The 21,817-nt window shown below is 33.0% G+C and overlaps 1 protein-coding gene across 1 annotated transcript in view; it reads left to right on the top strand.

Moving 5' to 3' along the window:
* Positions 1-21,817, top strand: part of LOC122801346 (mucin-5AC-like) — a 150,970-nt gene that overhangs the window by 1,249 nt on the left and 127,904 nt on the right. Inside the window, exons 2-19 of the mRNA XM_044070885.1 lie at positions 344-460; positions 1,166-1,237; positions 4,169-4,240; positions 4,934-5,005; positions 6,769-6,840; positions 7,548-7,619; positions 8,774-8,845; positions 9,539-9,610; positions 11,371-11,442; positions 12,150-12,221; positions 13,376-13,447; positions 14,141-14,212; positions 15,973-16,044; positions 16,752-16,823; positions 17,978-18,049; positions 18,742-18,813; positions 20,577-20,648; positions 21,356-21,427. Coding sequence (XP_043926820.1) covers positions 344-460; positions 1,166-1,237; positions 4,169-4,240; positions 4,934-5,005; positions 6,769-6,840; positions 7,548-7,619; positions 8,774-8,845; positions 9,539-9,610; positions 11,371-11,442; positions 12,150-12,221; positions 13,376-13,447; positions 14,141-14,212; positions 15,973-16,044; positions 16,752-16,823; positions 17,978-18,049; positions 18,742-18,813; positions 20,577-20,648; positions 21,356-21,427 — 1,341 coding nt within the window. The remainder of the gene's footprint in view (positions 1-343; positions 461-1,165; positions 1,238-4,168; positions 4,241-4,933; positions 5,006-6,768; positions 6,841-7,547; positions 7,620-8,773; positions 8,846-9,538; positions 9,611-11,370; positions 11,443-12,149; positions 12,222-13,375; positions 13,448-14,140; positions 14,213-15,972; positions 16,045-16,751; positions 16,824-17,977; positions 18,050-18,741; positions 18,814-20,576; positions 20,649-21,355; positions 21,428-21,817) is intronic.

Genomic DNA, 21,817 nt, shown 5'->3' with positions numbered 1-21,817 from the left:
GTCCAGGTATCAAAATTGCTTGAAACAAAGGATATTAAAAGGAAAAGTCTAACCCCTTTAATCATGGTATTCCAAGTAAAACAGTACTAGCACTGCATGCACACACAATGCTGTTTATAATATACTTATCAGCAATGAAAAATATTCAAACTCTGTGAATTGCTCCTTTTTTAACTATGAAGTAATTACTGGCTAACAATAACAATCTGCCCTTACAACGCCAAGGAAGGAGATGGACTGAAACTACATAAGCTTCCCAATGACTTGTGTAGACAGATTGCCCTAAAAGTTTCCTTTAAAATACTTGTCTTATAGAATACACTTACATGAGTGCATGGTAAAGGTTTGAAAGCGGTGTCTAATACCTTTTTCATTGTTGTTTTTCTAGCTGCAACTTCTGTAGAAACTACTTTGGACACTACTCCTAAGACAACAGTTGAAACAACTGTTCCTTCAACAGGTATGTGCATTTACAACAGAACATTTTAATATGTGTCACGAAGTTCTAAAATGGCTCATGAAATCTGTTTGTGTAATCATTGCAAGTAATTATTTTTAAAGATTAATCATATGCTGTAATTATGAAAAGAAATACTCTGATATTTTGAAAAGATGGACATCATATATTCACATAACTACTTCAAGTTAATTGACATCAAAACTGAAAGTTAGTCAAACATTCCACAATTTCCATTAAATACTGCTTTAGTTATTACAGAGGAATAAGGATATAATCTCTTACTGAACTGCTTCAGTTTTCCCAGGATTTAATTTTTCCATATGTATTTCCCGACAGTATGATGCTAAGCAATTGATATAACCAAAGAGTATTCTTATGAAAAAGGTTCATTTTGTTAGGCTTGACAATTGTCTACTAGGTATGCCTCAAAAATTCCTACAAACATTTTCCAGGTTTAGGTTTCTTCTGTTTTTTACCACTAATATTTTACTTTTAAATGGGATAACTGTGAATACCTTTAGCTCTTCTCTAGCTTATTTGAGAATGAGTAAGGTTTAACATCAAAATATCAATTCCTTGTCAAACAGGTAAATTGTTCCGAACTTCTCACATATGATAACTTTATGAGTTTTTCTTACTTTGATAACTGGATACAGAAACACGATAATTGAATCGATCATCACATTTCCACATTTTTATTTTTAGATATAACATCAGCAGAAACTACTATTGCAACCACCCAAGAAACAACTTTGGAAACAACACCTACTACAAAAGGTACAAAACTGCATTTTATTGTCATATATGGCAATTTGTATCTTCACTCTATGATATCACATTATTCCATTGTACAGCCAAGCACTCAAGATATGCATTAACAACTAACATATTGATAGCATACCTGCATTTCAACAAAATACCTGTGACATTTAACAATCTCTTCCATGGCACTAAACAATAATCTTAAACCTATGAATTAATTTAGTTACATTTTTATAGGTTCATAGGTTCATAGGTTCACAGGTTTATACTAGGCTATCTGCCCCAAGGCATTTATAAGCCTAGCCCGAATTTTTGTGGCTTACGCCACCCCTTATATGAAAAAATACTGTACCCATTAGTTTGTTGTGCCTCTGTCCAGCAGTGACACAGAGATGATTCCCGGGGTAAACCTACGATCTCCCATCCACAGGTCAAGATTTCTCTTGAACAGAGCCAGCGAGGTGCTCTGCCTCACATGGACCGGGACTCTATTCCACAGAAAAGGGAGTCTCTGAGTGATAAATCTATCCCTCCAGCACGTCCTATTTATATCCGTGCTAAGGTTTAAGTCGCTTGCTCGAGTGGTTTTGGTGGATTTGGATTTTTTGAGGTGGAGCATGTCCATTAATTCCGGGTTGGACATGGCCTTGTATGTCAGGCACATGTCACCTCTGAGCAGACGGTATGCGACTGAATAGAGCTGGAGTTTCTTCAATTTGGCAGCATATGACAGATTTTGGAGTCCCTTTATCCTTTTGGTGAGAAACTTTTGGGGTCTCTCCAATTGCTGCAGATGTCGGGCGAGATACATCCCGAATGGGGCATTTTACTCGATCATTGGTCTGATAAGTGAAGAGTACAGGGGAACAATGACCTCACTAGATCTGGATGTGAATCCCTTCATGATCAGGTGGGCAATGTAGAAGGTCTTTCTAACCACTTTAGCAACGTGAGTGTCAAAAGAAAGGCCACTGTCAACCTGGGTCCCCAGGTCCCTGATAACCTCTTCTGTGCTTAGTGGATTGCCACCTATATGGTAGCTTGGGGTTACCTTGTTTTTCCCGAAGGGTATGACTATACATTTTTTATCATTTAACTTCAGGCCATGGCTCTGGCACCAGCTATCTGTTTCCATGAGTCCCTTCTGAAGGATATCCGTGTCCGATGCACTTTCCGCTATGGCGCCCAGTTTGCAGTCGTCTGTAAACTTTGTCAGCCAAAGACCTCCCATGTTGGCCTGTACTTCTGAGAAGTAGATGCCGAACAATAGGGGGCCAATGACCGAGCCCTGTGGGACACCACTTGTGACCGGCTTGGAGTCTGACATAGCGCCAGCAACTCTAACCCTGTGGGTTCTGTCCTTAAGCCAGTTTGCAACCCATCTTGTGACATATGGGTTTGCATTTAAGCTGGTAAGTTTTTTTACAATACCCGAGTGGGGTATTGTGTCGAAAGCCTTTGCAAGGTCAAGGTAGGCTGTATGGACTGCCTTTCCCTCATCAATGGCCTTGGTGACTGTTTCGAAGAAGTCGACCAAGTTCAAAAGGCATGATCTTCCCTTGACGAAGCCAAACTGGGTCGGGTCCAATGTCTGCAAGTCCCCTATATCTTTGTTTATGAGCTCCATTATGATCCTCTCCATAGCTGTGCAGACTAGACTTGTTAAGCTTATGGGACGGTAATTACCAGGGTCCGTAGAGGCACCACCTTTGTGGAGTGGGACCACAGTTGCCGTACGCCACTCCTTGGGCACGTATCCTGAGGTAAGGCTGAGATTAAACAGCTGCCTTATGTGCGGGTTTAATTCCTCATTTAGCTCATGTAGCACACAGCCGGGGACACCATCCCGTCCCATTGATGCTGTGTTTTTAGCTTTAGAGAGAGCAGCTTTCACCTGCGCATTTGAGATGTCTGGGAGGCTACACTCCGCTGGGATAGTTATCTCTCCTTTAGGGGGGGAGAGGGGGGTGAAGTCTGCACTGAACCTGTCTGCCAGAATGTTGGCAATGTCTGTGGGTTTGTTGTCTTTGAAACATATCGACTCAAAACAGTGGATATCATGTCAACTTCAATCTATCCAAACAATGTTCAAAACCAATAGGAAACAAAGATGATTGTCAGAAATGCTTCCATTAGTGATGTTTGAGAACATGAGATACTATTGTCATGCCAATTCTAAAATACTACCATCAAAAACACAATGTACACGCAGAATTGTTTTTACATGTTTGCTTCATAAATGTCCTTTTCATGAAAGTAAACACAGTCCTATTCGCAGAACAGCAAAAAGCATGGTAGCAAAGCAACCAAGAAAACACTCCAACAATAAGTTGGGTTAAATTTATACACTCATTGCAGTCATCAAGGACAAATGAAACTGCAGAAGACTTCCTGCATTAGACATATGGAGATAAAAGGGTTCAATCCTGGCTGACAGTAGATGAAAAAACATTTGACACCCTTCAATAATTATAATAACTACAAAATAATGCATCAGCTGTCTTAGAGATGAAACTCCAAAATCTGCATGTGGAAATTTAACATGTGTGAGGGCTAATCAAAATTTGGTCATATTCAGTTCTCATTATTACTCAAAGCAGAGAATAGTGAAGGGGAAACACAAACTCCTATAATCAGGGTATCCCTAAGCAAAACCCTACTAGTGCCACATCTGCACAAAATACACTTTATACTATACTTCTTGTTAATGAGGCATGTTATCTACATCTGTTTTTTATATTTCAATTATGGACTCATTAGGCAGGAACTACAGTTATAATGCTGAAAAGAAAGATGCCTTGAGCTACATAAACTTCTCAATGACTTTCATTAATAGATGACCCTTAATCTTTCTTTTCAATTATTTATCCTACTGAATACTTTTATATCAGTACAAAATAAAGAATTTAAGTGATCTCTAATAGCTCCTTTGTTTTCTTTTCCTAGCTGAAACTTCTATAGGAACCACATTGGCCTCTACTCCTGACACAACTGCTGAAACAACTGTACTTTCAACAGGTATGTGAATTAACAATGCATATTTTTGTTATACATCACAGAGATCTAAAAGGTCTCAAGAAATTTATGTTTTGTGCTATTTGCAGCTAATACCTTTTAAAGATTCATCAGTTGCTTGAATTATAAAAGCATATCCTGCCTTTCATTTTGAAGGACATGGGTATAATTTCTGTGTACAACCAATTCAACTTAATTTATCAGAAGACTGGAAGTCAAACACTTCCCATTACTCTTTAAATAACCTGCTAGTTATTGTGGAATGTTCAGGTTGTGATCTTTTAGTGAAGTAATTCATTTTGCCCAGCATTTCATTTCATATCATCTATTTCCCTACTCTAAAAAACTGAATGATACCAATTCAAAATAAGAGGTGACATTTTGTAAGGTTTTCTCAAATGTCTACTGGAAATATCTGGACAACTGCTACAAACATTGTTTTAGATTATGGACTCTACTATTTTATAGCACCAATTGTTTACACTAAAAATAGAAAACTATGTACAATTTTACCTCTTCCATGGCTTACTTCACATTGAGTAAGGTTTAACATCAAATTGCTAATACCCTGTCAAATCTGTAAATATTTCAGAGCATCTCACAAATAAAAACTTTATGAGTTTTCATAACTTGATCATTTGATGCAGAAACACAATAAATGAAGAGATTATCACAGTTTCACATTTTCATTTTTAGAAACAACATCAGCAGAAACTACTGTTGCCTCCACTGCAGAAACAACTATTGAAAGAACATCTATTACTACAGGTACAAGACTTCACATTTTTTTACTTATATCAACTTACATCTTCATTTCATGACATAAAAATATGCCATTTTAAATCCAGACACTTAGGATCTGCATTAACAACTTACAGATATACTGATAACATGCACCATTTCCAGCAACACATTACTGATGTTTAACAATTTGGTCAAAGTCACTGAAAAGTATTCTCAAAAATCTGACAGAATTTCATTAAATTCCATTAATTAATTATTGTGTTTCAAATAATTGGAGTCAAAACATTAACTTTCATCTTACTTTCAATCTGTGCAAGCAATATTCAAACCCATGTGGGAATATAATATGTCACAAATATGCAAGCAATATTCAAACCAATTGGGAACACAATATGTCACAAGTATTTTTAGTAATGTTGGACAATGTGAATCACCGTTGTCATTCCAACACAAAAATACTATCATAAACATACAATGCACATATAAAATCATATTTACATCTGTTCTATAATATCCTTCTCATGAAAAAGGATATCATCACTTTGCCAGAATGCCACAAAACTCAGAAAAAAGTAACAAATTAAACACATATTGTCTACTGGACAGCAAAATGTAGACTGAGAAAGACTGCATTCAAGATTACAAACTGCAGTAGCCATACCAAATATTCACATGTTTCTAGAGCTTTTCCACACTAACTTCTTTGCCATATATACTGAAATAAAATATTTTCAAATCTGTTTTTCTAAAACTACAAAAATTATGATAGCACAATTAAACTATTATCTTTCTGAGACAGTAACATTTGCAAAAGAAGACATCTTTCCTGGAACCTATGACTTAAAGAAATTTTCATATGGGTGTACAAAATAAATACATTCTCTGTAAACTATCACCTACAGAAAGTAGACAAAAGTTGAAAAGCAAATAATGATTTAGTAAAGGCAACATTTATTCCCTACAAATTGTAAAATCTGAATATTGATGTTTAAAGTCTTATTTAACATTCTGAGAAGTTTCAGCTACAGCTCAAGTTCCACTGAGCCAAACTTGTCTCTTCCAGGAATTTTTCAGTAATTCTTTTTTAACATCAGCAGAGAAAGACTAAAAATCTTAAGGATATTTTACAGGCATAGGATCAGATTAAAATAATTACTTCGATGAAGGTTATACCCACATTTCCTTAATCAAGGACAAATGAAATCTCTAAAGATAATTTGCAACAGAAATGTGTGACAAAACAGCAGGGCTCAGTCTGATAAGTATTCAGACAAACTTTATTAATCTCTACAATGCTTATACTACCCACATATTAATTAATCTGATTCTTTAGAGATGAAAATCGTAATTATGAATGTAAAAATTCAGCACTTGTGATCATAAATCAAGATTCATTTTTGTCCAGGTATCAAAATTGCTTGAAACAAAGGATATTAAAAGGAAAACTCTAACCCCTTTAATCATGGTATTCCAAGTAAAACAGTACTAGCACTGCATGCACACACAATGCTGTTTATAATATACTTATCAGCAATGAAAAATATTCAAACTCTGTGAATTGCTCCTTTTTTAACTATGAAGTAATTACTGGCTAACAATAACAATCTGCCCTTACAATGCCAAAGAAGGAGATGGACTGAAACTACATAAGCTTCACAATGACTTGTGTAGACAGATGGCCCTAAAAGTTTCTTTTAAAATATTTGTCTTATAGAATACACTTACATGAGTGCAAGGTAAAGGTTTGAAAGCGGTGTCTAATACCTCCTTCATTGTTGTTTTTCTAGCTGCAACTTCTGTAGAAACTACTTTGGACACTACTCCTGAGACAACAGTTGAAACAACTGTTCCTTCAACAGGTATGTGCATTTACAACAGAACATTTTAATATGTGTCACGAAGTTCTAAAATGGCTCATGAAATCTGTTTGTGTAATCATTGCAAGTAATTATTTTTAAAGATTAATCATATGCTGTAATTATGAAAAGAAATACTCTCTGATATTTTGAAAAGATGGACATCATATATTCACATAACTACTTCAAGTTAATTGACATCAAAACTGAAAGTTAGTCAAACATTCCACAATTTCCATTAAATACTGTTTTAGTTATTACAGAGGAATAAGGATATAATCTCTTACTGAACTGCTTCAGTTTTCCCAGGATTTAATTTTTCCATATGTATTTCCCGACAGTATGATGCTAAGCAAGTGATATAACCAAAGAGTATTCTTACGAAAAAGGTTCATTTTGTTAGGCTTGACAATTGTCTACTAGGTATGCCTCAAAAATTCCTACAAACATTTTCCAGGTTTAGGTTTCTTCTGTTTTTTACCACTAATATTTTACTTTTAAATGGGATAACTGTGAATACCTTTAGCTCTTCTCTAGCTTATTTGAGAATGAGTAAGGTTTAACATCAAAATATCAATTCCTTGTCAAACAGGTAAATTGTTCCGAACTTCTCACATATGATAACTTTATGAGTTTTTCTTACTTTGATAATTGGATACAGAAACACGATAATTGAATCGATCATCACAGTTCCACATTTTTATTTTTAGATATAACATCAGCAGAAACTACTATTGCAACCACCCAAGAAACAACTTTGGAAACAACACCTACTACAACAGGTACAAAACTGCATTTTATTGTCATATATGGCAATTTGTATCTTCACTCTATGACATCACAATATTCCATTGTACAGCCAAGCACTCAAGATATGCATTAACAACTAACATATTGATAACATACCTGCATTTCAACAAAATACCTGTGACATTTAACAATCTCTTCCATGGCACTAAACAATAATCTTAAACCTATGAATTAATTTAGTTACATTTTTATATATAATTGTTGTCTTTGAAACAAATCGACTCAAAACAGTGGATATCATGTCAACTTCAATCTGTCCAAACAATGTTCAAAACCAATAGGAAACAAAGATGATTGTCAGAAATGCTTCCATTAGTGATGTTTGAGAACATGAGATACTATTGTCATGCCAATTCTAAAATACTACCATCAAAAACACAATGTACACGCAGAATTGTTTTTACACGTTTGCTTCATAAATGTCCTTTTCATGAAAGTAAACACAGTCCTATTCGCAGAACAGCAAAAAGCATGGTAGCAAAGCAACCAAGAAAACACTCCAACAATAAGTTGGGTTAAATTTATACACTCATTGCAGTCATCAAGGACAAATGAAACTGCAGAAGACTTCCTGCATTAGACATATGGAGATAAAAGGGTTCAATCCTGGCTGACAGTAGATGAAAAAACATTTGACACCCTTCAATAATTATAATAACTACAAAATAATGCATCAGCTGTCTTAGAGATGAAACTCCAAAATCTGCATGTGGAAATTTAACATGTGTGAGGGCTAATCAAAATTTGGTCATATTCAGTTCTCATTATTACTCAAAGCAGAGAATAGTGAAGGGGAAACACAAACTCCTATAATCAGGGTATCCCTAAGCAAAACCCTACTAGTGCCACATCTGCACAAAATACCCTTTATACTATACTTCTTGTTAATGAGGCATGTTATCCACATCTGTTTTTTATATTTCAATTATGGACTCATTAGGCAGGAACTACAGTTATAATGCTGAAAAGAAAGATGACTTGAGCTACATAAACTTCTCAATGACTTTCATTAATAGATGACCCTTAATCTTTCTTTTCAATTATTTATCCTACTGAATACTTTTATATCAGTACAAAATAAAGAATTTAAGTGATCTCTAATAGCTCCTTTGTTTTCTTTTCCTAGCTGAAACTTCTATAGGAACCACACTGGCCTCTACTCCTGACACAACTGCTGAAACAACTGTTCTTTCAACAGGTATGTGAATTAACAATGCATATTTTTGTTATACATCACAGAGATCTAAAAGGTCTCAAGAAATTTATGTTTTGTGCTATTTGCAGCTAATACCTTTTAAAGATTCATCAGTTGCTTGAATTATAAAAGCATATCCTGCCTTTCATTTTGAAGGACATGGGTATAATTTCTGTGTACAACCAATTCAACTTAATTTATCAGAAGACTGGAAGTCAAACACTTCCCATTACTCTTTAAATAACCTGCTAGTTATTGTGGAATGTTCAGGTTGTGATCTTTTAGTGAAGTAATTCATTTTGCCCAGCATTTCATTTCATATCATCTATTTCCCTACTCTAAAAAACTGAATGATACCAATTCAAAATAAGAGGTGACATTTTGTAAGGTTTTCTCAAATGTCTACTGGAAATATCTGGACAACTGCTACAAACATTGTTTTAGATTATGGACTCTACTATTTTATAGCACCAATTGTTTACACTAAAAATAGAAAACTATGTACAATTTTACCTCTTCCATGGCTTACTTCACATTGAGTAAGGTTTAACATCAAATTGCTAATACCCTGTCAAATCTGTAAATATTTCAGAGCATCTCACAAATAAAAACTTTATGAGTTTTCATAACTTGATCATTTGATGCAGAAACACAATAAATGAAGAGATTATCACAGTTTCACATTTTCATTTTTAGAAACAACATCAGCAGAAACTACTGTTGCCTCCACTGCAGAAACAACTATTGAAAGAACATCTATTACTACAGGTACAAGACTTCACATTTTTTTACTTATATCAACTTACATCTTCATTTCATGACATAAAAATATGCCATTTTAAATCCAGACACTTAGGATCTGCATTAACAACTTACAGATATACTGATAACATGCACCATTTCCAGCAACACATTACTGATGTTTAACAATTTGGTCAAAGTCACTGAAAAGTATTCTCAAAAATCTGACAGAATTTCATTAAATTCCATTAATTAATTATTGTGTTTCAAATAATTGGAGTCAAAACATTAACTTTCATCTTACTTTCAATCTGTGCAAGCAATATTCAAACCCATGTGGGAATATAATATGTCACAAATATGCAAGCAATATTCAAACCAATTGGGAACACAATATGTCACAAGTATTTTTAGTAATGTTGGACAATGTGAATCACTGTTGTCATTCCAACACAAAAATACTATCATAAACATACAATGCACATATAAAATCATATTTACATCTGTTCTATAATATCCTTCTCATGAAAAAGGATATCATCACTTTGCCAGAATGCCACAAAACTCAGTAAAAAGTAACAAATTAAACACATATTGTCTACTGGACAGCAAAATGTTGACTGAGAAAGACTGCATTCAAGATTACAAACTGCAGTAGCCATACCAAATATTCACATGTTTCTAGAGCTTTTCCACACTCATTTCTTTGCCATATATAGTGAAATAAAATGTTTTCAAATCTGTTTTTCTAAAACTACAAAAATTATGATAGCACAATTAAACTATTATCTTTCTGAGACAGTAACATTTGCAAAAGAAGACATCTTTCCTGGAACCTATGACTTAAAGAAATTTTCATATGGGTGTACAAAATAAATACATTCTCTGTAAACTATCACCTACAGAAAGTAGACAAAAGTTGAAAAGCAAATAATGATTTAGTAAAGGCAACATTTATTCCCTACAAATTGTAAAATCTGAATATTGATGTTTAAAGTCTTATTTAACATTCTGAGAAGTTTCAGCTACAGCTCAAGTTCCACTGAGCCAAACTTGTCTCTTCCAGGAATTTTTCAGTAATTCTTTAACATCAGCAGAGAAAGACTAAAAATCTTAAGGATATTTTACAGGCATAGGATCAGATTAAAATAATTACTTCGATGAAGGTTATACCCACATTTCCTTAATCAAGGACAAATGAAATCTCTAAAGATAATTTGCAACAGAAATATGTGACAAAACAGCAGGGCTCAGTCTGATAAGTATTCAGACAAACTTCATTAATCTCTACAATGCTTATACTATCCACATATTAATTAATCTGATGCTTTAGAGATGAAAATCGTAATTATGAATGTAAAAATTCAACACTTGTGATCATAAATCAAGATTCATTTTTGTCCAGGTATCAAAATTGCTTGAAACAAAGGATATTAAAAGGAAAACTCTAACCCCTTTAATCATGGTATTCCAAGTAAAACAGTACTAGCACTGCATGCACACACAATGCTGTTTATAATATACTTATCAGCAATGAAAAATATTCAAACTCTGTGAATTGCTCCTTTTTTAACTATGAAGTAATTACTGGCTAACAATAACAATCTGCCCTTACAATGCCAAGGAAGGAGATGGACTGAAACTACATAAGCTTCACAATGACTTGTGTAGACAGATGGCCCTAAAAGTTTCTTTTAAAATATTTGTCTTATAGAATACACTTACATGAGTGCAAGGTAAAGGTTTGAAAGCGGTGTCTAATACCTCCTTCATTGTTGTTTTTCTAGCTGCAACTTCTGTAGAAACTACTTTGGACACTACTCCTGAGACAACAGTTGAAACAACTGTTCCTTCAACAGGTATGTGCATTTACAACAGAACATTTTAATATGTGTCACGAAGTTCTAAAATGGCTCATGAAATCTGTTTGTGTAATCATTGCAAGTAATTATTTTTAAAGATTAATCATATGCTGTAATTATGAAAAGAAATACTCTCTGATATTTTGAAAAGATGGACATCATATATTCACATAACTACTTCAAGTTAATTGACATCAAAACTGAAAGTTAGTCAAACATTCCACAATTTCCATTAAATACTGTTTTAGTTATTACAGAGGAATAAGGATATAATCTCTTACTGAACTGCTTCAGTTTTCCCAGGATTTAATTTTTCCATATGTATTTCCCGACAGTATGATGCTAAGCAAGTGATATAACCAAAGAGTATTCTTACGAAAAAGGTTCATTTTGTTAGGCTTGACAATTGTCTACTAGGTATGCCTCAAAAATTCCTACAAACATTTTCCAGGTTTAGGTTTCTTCTGTTTTTTACCACTAATATTTTACTTTTAAATGGGATAACTGTGAATACCTTTAGCTCTTCTCTAGCTTATTTGAGAATGAGTAAGGTTTAACATCAAAATATCAATTCCTTGTCAAACAGGTAAATTGTTTCGAACTTCTCACATATGATAACTTTATGAGTTTTTCTTACTTTGATAATTGGATACAGAAACACGATAATTGAATCGATCATCACAGTTCCACATTTTTATTTTTAGATATAACATCAGCAGAAACTACTATTGCAACCACCCAAGAAACAACTTTGGAAACAACACCTACTACAACAGGTACAAAACTGCATTTTATTGTCATATATGGCAATTTGTATCTTCACTCTATGACATCACAATATTCCATTGTACAGCCAAGCACTCAAGATATGCATTAACAACTAACATATTGATAACATACCTGCATTTCAACAAAATACCTGTGACATTTAACAATCTCTTCCATGGCACTAAACAATAATCTTAAACCTATGAATTAATTTAGTTACATTTTTATATATAATTGTTGTCTTTGAAACAAATCGACTCAAAACAGTGGATATCATGTCAACTTCAATCTGTCCAAACAATGTTCAAAACCAATAGGAAACAAAGATGATTGTCAGAAATGCTTCCATTAGTGATGTTTGAGAACATGAGATACTATTGTCATGCCAATTCTAAAATACTACCATCAAAAACACAATGTACACAGAGAATTGTTTTTACACGTTTGCTTCATAAATGTCCTTTTCATGAAAGTAAACACAGTCCTATTCGCAGAACAGCAAAAAGCATGGTAGCAAAGCAACCAAGAAAACACTCCAACAATAAGTTGGGTTAAATTTATACACTCATTGCAGTCATCAAGGACAAATGAAACTGCAGAAGACTTCCTGCATTAGACATATGGAGATAAAAGGGTTCAATCCTGGCTGACAGTAGATGAAAAAACATTTGACACCCTTCAATAATTATAATAACTACAAAATAATGCATCAGCTGTCTTAGAGATGAAACTCCAAAATCTGCATGTGGAAATTTAACATGTGTGAGGGCTAATCAAAATTTGGTCATATTCAGTTCTCATTATTACTCAAAGCAGAGAATAGTGAAGGGGAAACACAAACTCCTATAATCAGGGTATCCCTAAGCAAAACCCTACTAGTGCCACATCTGCACAAAATACCCTTTATACTATACTTCTTGTTAATGAGGCATGTTATCCACATCTGTTTTTTATATTTCAATTATGGACTCATTAGGCAGGAACTACAGTTATAATGCTGAAAAGAAAGATGACTTGAGCTACATAAACTTCTCAATGACTTTCATTAATAGATGACCCTTAATCTTTCTTTTCAATTATTTATCCTACTGAATACTTTTATATCAGTACAAAATAAAGAATTTAAGTGATCTCTAATAGCTCCTTTGTTTTCTTTTCCTAGCTGAAACTTCTATAGGAACCACACTGGCCTCTACTCCTGACACAACTGCTGAAACAACTGTTCTTTCAACAGGTATGTGAATTAACAATGCATATTTTTGTTATACATCACAGAGATCTAAAAGGTCTCAAGAAATTTATGTTTTGTGCTATTTGCAGCTAATACCTTTTAAAGATTCATCAGTTGCTTGAATTATAAAAGCATATCCTGCCTTTCATTTTGAAGGACATGGGTATAATTTCTGTGTACAACCAATTCAACTTAATTTATCAGAAGACTGGAAGTCAAACACTTCCCATTACTCTTTAAATAACCTGCTAGTTATTGTGGAATGTTCAGGTTGTGATCTTTTAGTGAAGTAATTCATTTTGCCCAGCATTTCATTTCATATCATCTATTTCCCTACTCTAAAAAACTGAATGATACCAATTCAAAATAAGAGGTGACATTTTGTAAGGTTTTCTCAAATGTCTACTGGAAATATCTGGACAACTGCTACAAACATTGTTTTAGATTATGGACTCTACTATTTTATAGCACCAATTGTTTACACTAAAAATAGAAAACTATGTACAATTTTACCTCTTCCATGGCTTACTTCACATTGAGTAAGGTTTAACATCAAATTGCTAATACCCTGTCAAATCTGTAAATATTTCAGAGCATCTCACAAATAAAAACTTTATGAGTTTTCATAACTTGATCATTTGATGCAGAAACACAATAAATGAAGAGATTATCACAGTTTCACATTTTCATTTTTAGAAACAACATCAGCAGAAACTACTGTTGCCTCCACTGCAGAAACAACTATTGAAAGAACATCTATTACTACAGGTACAAGACTTCACATTTTTTTACTTATATCAACTTACATCTTCATTTCATGACATAAAAATATGCCATTTTAAATCCAGACACTTAGGATCTGCATTAACAACTTACAGATATACTGATAACATGCACCATTTCCAGCAACACATTACTGATGTTTAACAATTTGGTCAAAGTCACTGAAAAGTATTCTCAAAAATCTGACAGAATTTCATTAAATTCCATTAATTAATTATTGTGTTTCAAATAATTGGAGTCAAAACATTAACTTTCATCTTACTTTCAATCTGTGCAAGCAATATTCAAACCCATGTGGGAATATAATATGTCACAAATATGCAAGCAATATTCAAACCAATTGGGAACACAATATGTCACAAGTATTTTTAGTAATGTTGGACAATGTGAATCACTGTTGTAATTCAAACACAAAAATACTATCATAAAAATACAATGTGCATATAAAATCATATTTACATCTGTTCTATAATATCCATCTCATGAAAAAGGATATCATCACTTTGCCAGAATGCCACAAAACTCAGAAAAAAGTAACAAATTAAACACATATTGTCTACTGGACAGCAAAATGTAGACTGAGAAAGACTGCATTCAAGATTACAAACTGCAGTAGCCATACCAAATATTCACATGTTTCTAGAGCTTTTCCACACTCATTTCTTTGCCATATATAGTGAAATAAAATGTTTTCAAATCTGTTTTTCTAAAACTACAAAAATTATGATAGCACAATTAAACTATTATCTTTCTGAGACAGTAACATTTGCAAAAGAAGACATCTTTCCTGGAACCTATGACTTAAAGAAATTTTCATATGGGTGTACAAAATAAATACATTCTCTGTAAACTATCACCTACAGAAAGTAGACAAAAGTTGAAAAGCAAATAATGATTTAGTAAAGGCAACATTTATTCCCTACAAATTGTAAAATCTGAATATTGATGTTTAAAGTCTTATTTAACATTCTGAGAAGTTTCAGCTACAGCTCAAGTTCCACTGAGCCAAACTTGTCTCTTCCAGGAATTTTTCATTAATTGTTTAACATTGGCAGAGAAAGACTAAAAATCTTAAGGATATTTTACAGGCAAAGGATCAGATTAAAATAATTACTTCGATGAAGGTTATACCCACATTTCCTTAATCAAGGACAAATGAAATCTCTAAAGATAATTTGCAACAGAAATATGTGACAAAACAGCAGGGCTCAGTCTGATAAGTATTCAGACAAACTTCATTAATCTCTACAATGCTTATACTATCCACATATTAATTAATCTGATGCTTTAGAGATGAAAATCGTAATTATGAATGTAAAAATTCAACACTTGTGATCATAAATCAAGATTCATTCTTGTCCAGGTATCAAAATTGCTTGAAACAAAGGATATTAAAAGGAAAACTCTAACCCCTTTAATCATGGTATTCCAAGTAAAACAGTACTAGCACTGCATGCACACACAATGCTGTTTATAATATACTTATCAGCAATGAAAAATATTCAAACTCTGTGAATTGCTCCTTTTTTAACTATGAAGTAATTACTGGCTAACAATAACAATCTGCCCTTACAATGCCAAGGAAGGAGATGGACTGAAACTACATAAGCTTCACAATGACTTGTGTAGACAGATGACCCTAAAAGTTTCTTTTAAAATATTTGTCTTATAGAATACACTTACATGAGTGCAAGGTAAAGGTTTGAAAGCGGTGTCTAATACCTCCTTCATTGTTGTTTTTCTAGCTGCAACTTCTGTAGAAACTACTTTGGACACTACTCCTGAGACAACAGTTGAAACAACTGTTCCTTCAACAGGTATGTGCATTTACAACAGAACATTTTAATATGTGTCACGAAGTTCTAAAATGGCTCATGAAATCTGTTTGTGTAATCATTGCAAGTAATTATTTTTAAAGATTAATCATATGCTGTAATTATGAAAAGAAATACTCTCTGATATTTTGAAAAGATGGACATCATATATTCACATAACTACTTCAAGTTAATTGACATCAAAACTGAAAGTTAGTCAAACATTCCACAATTTCCATTAAATACTGTTTTAGTTATTACAGAGGAATAAGGATATAATCTCTTACTGAACTGCTTCAGTTTTCCCAGGATTTAATTTTTCCATATGTATTTCCCGACAGTATGATGCTAAGCAAGTGATATAACCAAAGAGTATTCTTACGAAAAAGGTTCATTTTGTTAGGCTTGACAATTGTCTACTAGGTATGCCTCAAAAATTCCTACAAACATTTTCCAGGTTTAGGTTTCTTCTGTTTTTTACCACTAATATTTTACTTTTAAATGGGATAACTGTGAATACCTTTAGCTCTTCTCTAGCTTATTTGAGAATGAGTAAGGTTTAACATCAAAATATCAATTCCTTGTCAAACAGGTAAATTGTTCCGAACTTCTCACATATGATAACTTTATGAGTTTTTCTTACTTTGATAATTGGATACAGAAACACGATAATTGAATCGATCATCACAGTTCCACATTTTTATTTTTAGATATAACATCAGCAGAAACTACTATTGCAACCACCCAAGAAACAACTTTGGAAACAACACCTACTACAACAGGTACAAAACTGCATTTTATTGTCATATATGGCAATTTGTATCTTCACTCTATGACATCACAATATTCCATTGTACAGCCAAGCACTCAAGATATGCATTAACAACTAACATATTGATAACATACCTGCATTTCAACAAAATACCTGTGACATTTAACAATCTCTTCCATGGCACTAAACAATAATCTTAAACCTATGAATTAATTTAGTTACATTTTTATATATAATTGTTGTCTTTGAAACAAATCGACTCAAAACAGTGGATATCATGTCAACTTCAATCTGTCCAAACAATGTTCAAAACCAATAGGAAACAAAGATGATTGTCAGAAATGCTTCCATTAGTGATGTTTGAGAACATGAGATACTATTGTCATGCCAATTCTAAAATACTACCATCAAAAACACAATGTACACACAGAATTGTTTTTACACGTTTGCTTCATAAATGTCCTTTTCATGAAAGTAAACACAGTCCTATTCACAGAACAGCAAAAAGCATGATAGCAAAGCAACCAAGAAAACACTCCAACAATAAGTTGGGTTAAATTTATACACTCATTGCAGTCATCAAGGACAAATGAAACTGCAGAAGACTTCCTGCATTAGACATATGGAGATAAAAGGGTTCAATCCTGGCTGACAGTAGATGAAAAAACATTTGACACCCTTCAATAATTATAATAACTACAAAATAATGCATCAGCTGTCTTAGAGATGAAACTCCAAAATCTGCATGTGGAAATTTAACATGTGTGAGGGCTAATCAAAATTTGGTCATATTCAGTTCTCATTATTACTCAAAGCAGAGAATAGTGAAGGGGAAACACAAACTCCTATAATCAGGGTATCCCTAAGCAAAACCCTACTAGTGCCACATCTGCACAAAATACCCTTTATACTATACTTCTTGTTAATGAGGCATGTTATCCACATCTGTTTTTTATATTTCAATTATGGACTCATTAGGCAGGAACTACAGTTATAATGCTGAAAAGAAAGATGACTTGAGCTACATAAACTTCTCAATGACTTTCATTAATAGATGACCCTTAATCTTTCTTTTCAATTATTTATCCTACTGAATACTTTTATATCAGTACAAAATAAAGAATTTAAGTGATCTCTAATAGCTCCTTTGTTTTCTTTTCCTAGCTGAAACTTCTATAGGAACCACACTGGCCTCTACTCCTGACACAACTGCTGAAACAACTGTTCTTTCAACAGGTATGTGAATTAACAATGCATATTTTTGTTATACATCACAGAGATCTAAAAGGTCTCAAGAAATTTATGATTTGTGCTATTGCAGCTAATACCTTTTAAAGATTCATCAGTTGCTTGAATTATAAAAGCATATCCTGCCTTTCATTTTGAAGGACATGGGTATAATTTCTGTGTACAACCAATTCAACTTAATTTATCAGAAGACTGGAAGTCAAACACTTCCCATTACTCTTTAAATAACCTGCTAGTTATTGTGGAATGTTCAGGTTGTGATCTTTTAGTGAAGTAATTCATTTTGCCCAGCATTTCATTTCATATCATCTATTTCCCTACTCTAAAAAACTGAATGATACCAATTCAAAATAAGAGGTGACATTTTGTAAGGTTTTCTCAAATGTCTACTGGAAATATCTGGACAACTGCTACAAACATTGTTTTAGATTATGGACTCTACTATTTTATAGCACCAATTGTTTACACTAAAAATAGAAAACTATGTACAATTTTACCTCTTCCATGGCTTACTTCACATTGAGTAAGGTTTAACATCAAATTGCTAATACCCTGTCAAATCTGTAAATATTTCAGAGCATCTCACAAATAAAAACTTTATGAGTTTTCATAACTTGATCATTTGATGCAGAAACACAATAAATGAAGAGATTATCACAGTTTCACATTTTCATTTTTAGAAACAACATCAGCAGAAACTACTGTTGCCTCCACTGCAGAAACAACTATTGAAAGAACATCTATTACTACAGGTACAAGACTTCACATTTTTTTACTTATATCAACTTACATCTTCATTTCATGACATAAAAATATGCCATTTTAAATCCAGACACTTAGGATCTGCATTAACAACTTACAGATATACTGATAACATGCACCATTTCCAGCAACACATTACTGATGTTTAACAATTTGGTCAAAGTCACTGAAAAGTATTCTCAAAAATCTGACAGAATTTCATTAAATTCCATTAATTAATTATTGTGTTTCAAATAATTGGAGTCAAAACATTAACTTTCATCTTACTTTCAATCTGTGCAAGCAATATTCAAACCCATGTGGGAATATAATATGTCACAAATATGCAAGCAATATTCAAACCAATTGGGAACACAATATGTCACAAGTATTTTTAGTAATGTTGGACAATGTGAATCACCGTTGTCATTCAAACACAAAAATACTATCATAAACATACAATGCACATATAAAATCATATTTACATCTGTTCTATAATATCCTTCTCATGAAAAAGGATATCATCACTTTGCCAGAATGCCACAAAACTCAGAAAAAAGTAACAAATTAAACACATATTGTCTACTGGACAGCAAAATGTTGACTGAGAAAGACTGCATTCAAGATTACAAACTGCAGTAGCCATACCAAATATTCACATGTTTCTAGAGCTTTTCCACACTCATTTCTTTGCCATATATAGTGAAATAAAATGTTTTCAAATCTGTTTTTCTAAAACTACAAAAATTATGATAGCACAATTAAACTATTATCTTTCTGAGACAGTAACATTTGCAAAAGAAGACATCTTTCCTGGAACCTATGACTTAAAGAAATTTTCATATGGGTGTACAAAATAAATACATTCTCTGTAAACTATCACCTACAGAAAGTAGACAAAAGTTGAAAAGCAAATAATGATTTAGTAAAGGCAACATTTATTCCCTACAAATTGTAAAATCTGAATATTGATGTTTAAAGTCTTATTTAACATTCTGAGAAGTTTCAGCTACAGCTCAAGTTCCACTGAGCCAAACTTGTCTCTTCCAGGAATTTTTCAGTAATTCTTTTTTAACATCAGCAGAGAAAGACTAAAAATCTTAAGGATATTTTACAGGCATAGGATCAGATTAAAATAATTACTTCGATGAAGGTTATACCCACATTTCCTTAATCAAGGACAAATGAAATCTCTAAAGATAATTTGCAACAGAAATATGTGACAAAACAGCAGGGCTCAGTCTGATAAGTATTCAGACAAACTTCATTAATCTCTACAATGCTTATACTATCCACATATTAATGAATCTGATGCTTTAGAGATGAAAATCGTAATTATGAATGTAAAAATTCAACACTTGTGATCATAAATCAAGATTCATTTTTGTCCAGGTATCAAAATTGCTTGAAACAAAGGATATTAAAAGGAAAACTCTAACCCCTTTAATCATGGTATTCCAAGTAAAACAGTACTAGCACTGCATGCACACACAATGCTGTTTATAATATACTTATCAGCAATGAAAAATATTCAAACTCTGTGAATTGCTCCTTTTTTAACTATGAAGTAATTACTGGCTAACAATAACAATCTGCCCTTACAATGCCAAGGAAGGAGATGGACTGAAACTACATAAGCTTCACAATGACTTGTGTAGACAGATGGCCCTAAAAGTTTCCTTTAAAATATTTGTCTTATAGAATACACTTACATGAGTGCAAGGTAAAGGTTTGAAAGCGGTGTCTAATACCTCCTTCATTGTTGTTTTTCTAGCTGCAACTTCTGTAGAAACTACTTTGGACACTACTCCTGAGACAACAGTTGAAACAACTGTTCCTTCAACAGGTATGTGCATTTACAACAGAACATTTTAATATGTGTCACGAAGTTCTAAAATGGCTCATGAAATCTGTTTGTGTAATCATTGCAAGTAATTATTTTCAAAGATTAATCATATGCTGTAATTATGAAAAGAAATACTCTCTGATATTTTGAAAAGATGGACATCATATATTCACATAACTACTTCAAGTTAATTGACATCAAAACTGAAAGTTAGTCAAACATTCCACAATTTCCATTAAATACTGTTTTAGTTATTACAGAGGAATAAGGATATAATCTCTTACTGAACTGCTTCAATTTTCCCAGGATTTAATTTTTCCGTATGTATTTCCCGACAGTATGATGCTAAGCAAGTGATATAACCAAAGAGTATTCTTACGAAAAAGGTTCATTTTGTTAGGCTTGACAATTGTCTACTAGGTATGCCTCAAAAATTCCTACAAACATTTTCCAGGTTTAGGTTTCTTCTGTTTTTTACCACTAATATTTTACTTTTAAATGGGATAACTGTGAATACCTTTAGCTCTTCTCTAGCTTATTTGAGAATGAGTAAGGTTTAACATCAAAATATCAATTCCTTGTCAAACAGGTAAATTGTTCCGAACTTCTCACATATGATAACTTTATGAGTTTTTCTTACTTTGATAATTGGATACAGAAACACGATAATTGAATCGATCATCACAGTTCCACATTTTTATTTTTAGATATAACATCAGCAGAAACTACTATTGCAACCACCCAAGAAACAACTTTGGAAACAACACCTACTACAACAGGTACAAAACTGCATTTTATTGTCATATATGGCAATTTGTATCTTCACTCTATGACATCACAATACTCCATTGTACAGCCAAGCACTCAAGATATGCATTAACAACTAACATATTGATAACATACCTGCATTTCAACAAAATACCTGTGACATTTAACAATCTCTTCCATGGCACTAAACAATAATCTTAAACCTATGAATTAATTTAGTTACATTTTTATATATAATTGTTGTCTTTGAAACAAATCGACTCAAAACAGTGGATATCATGTCAACTTCAATCTGTCCAAACAATGTTCAAAACCAATAGGAAACAAAGATGATTGTCAGAAATGCTTCCATTAGTGATGTTTGAGAACATGAGATACTATTGTCATGCCAATTCTAAAAT

The sequence above is a fragment of the Protopterus annectens genome, chromosome 4.part1 (assembly GCF_019279795.1).
Source record: "Protopterus annectens isolate FY-2018-M chromosome 4.part1, PAN1.0, whole genome shotgun sequence".
NCBI classification, from domain to species: Eukaryota; Metazoa; Chordata; order Ceratodontiformes; family Protopteridae; genus Protopterus; species Protopterus annectens.
This window is presented reverse-complemented; position numbering and strand designations above follow the sequence as displayed.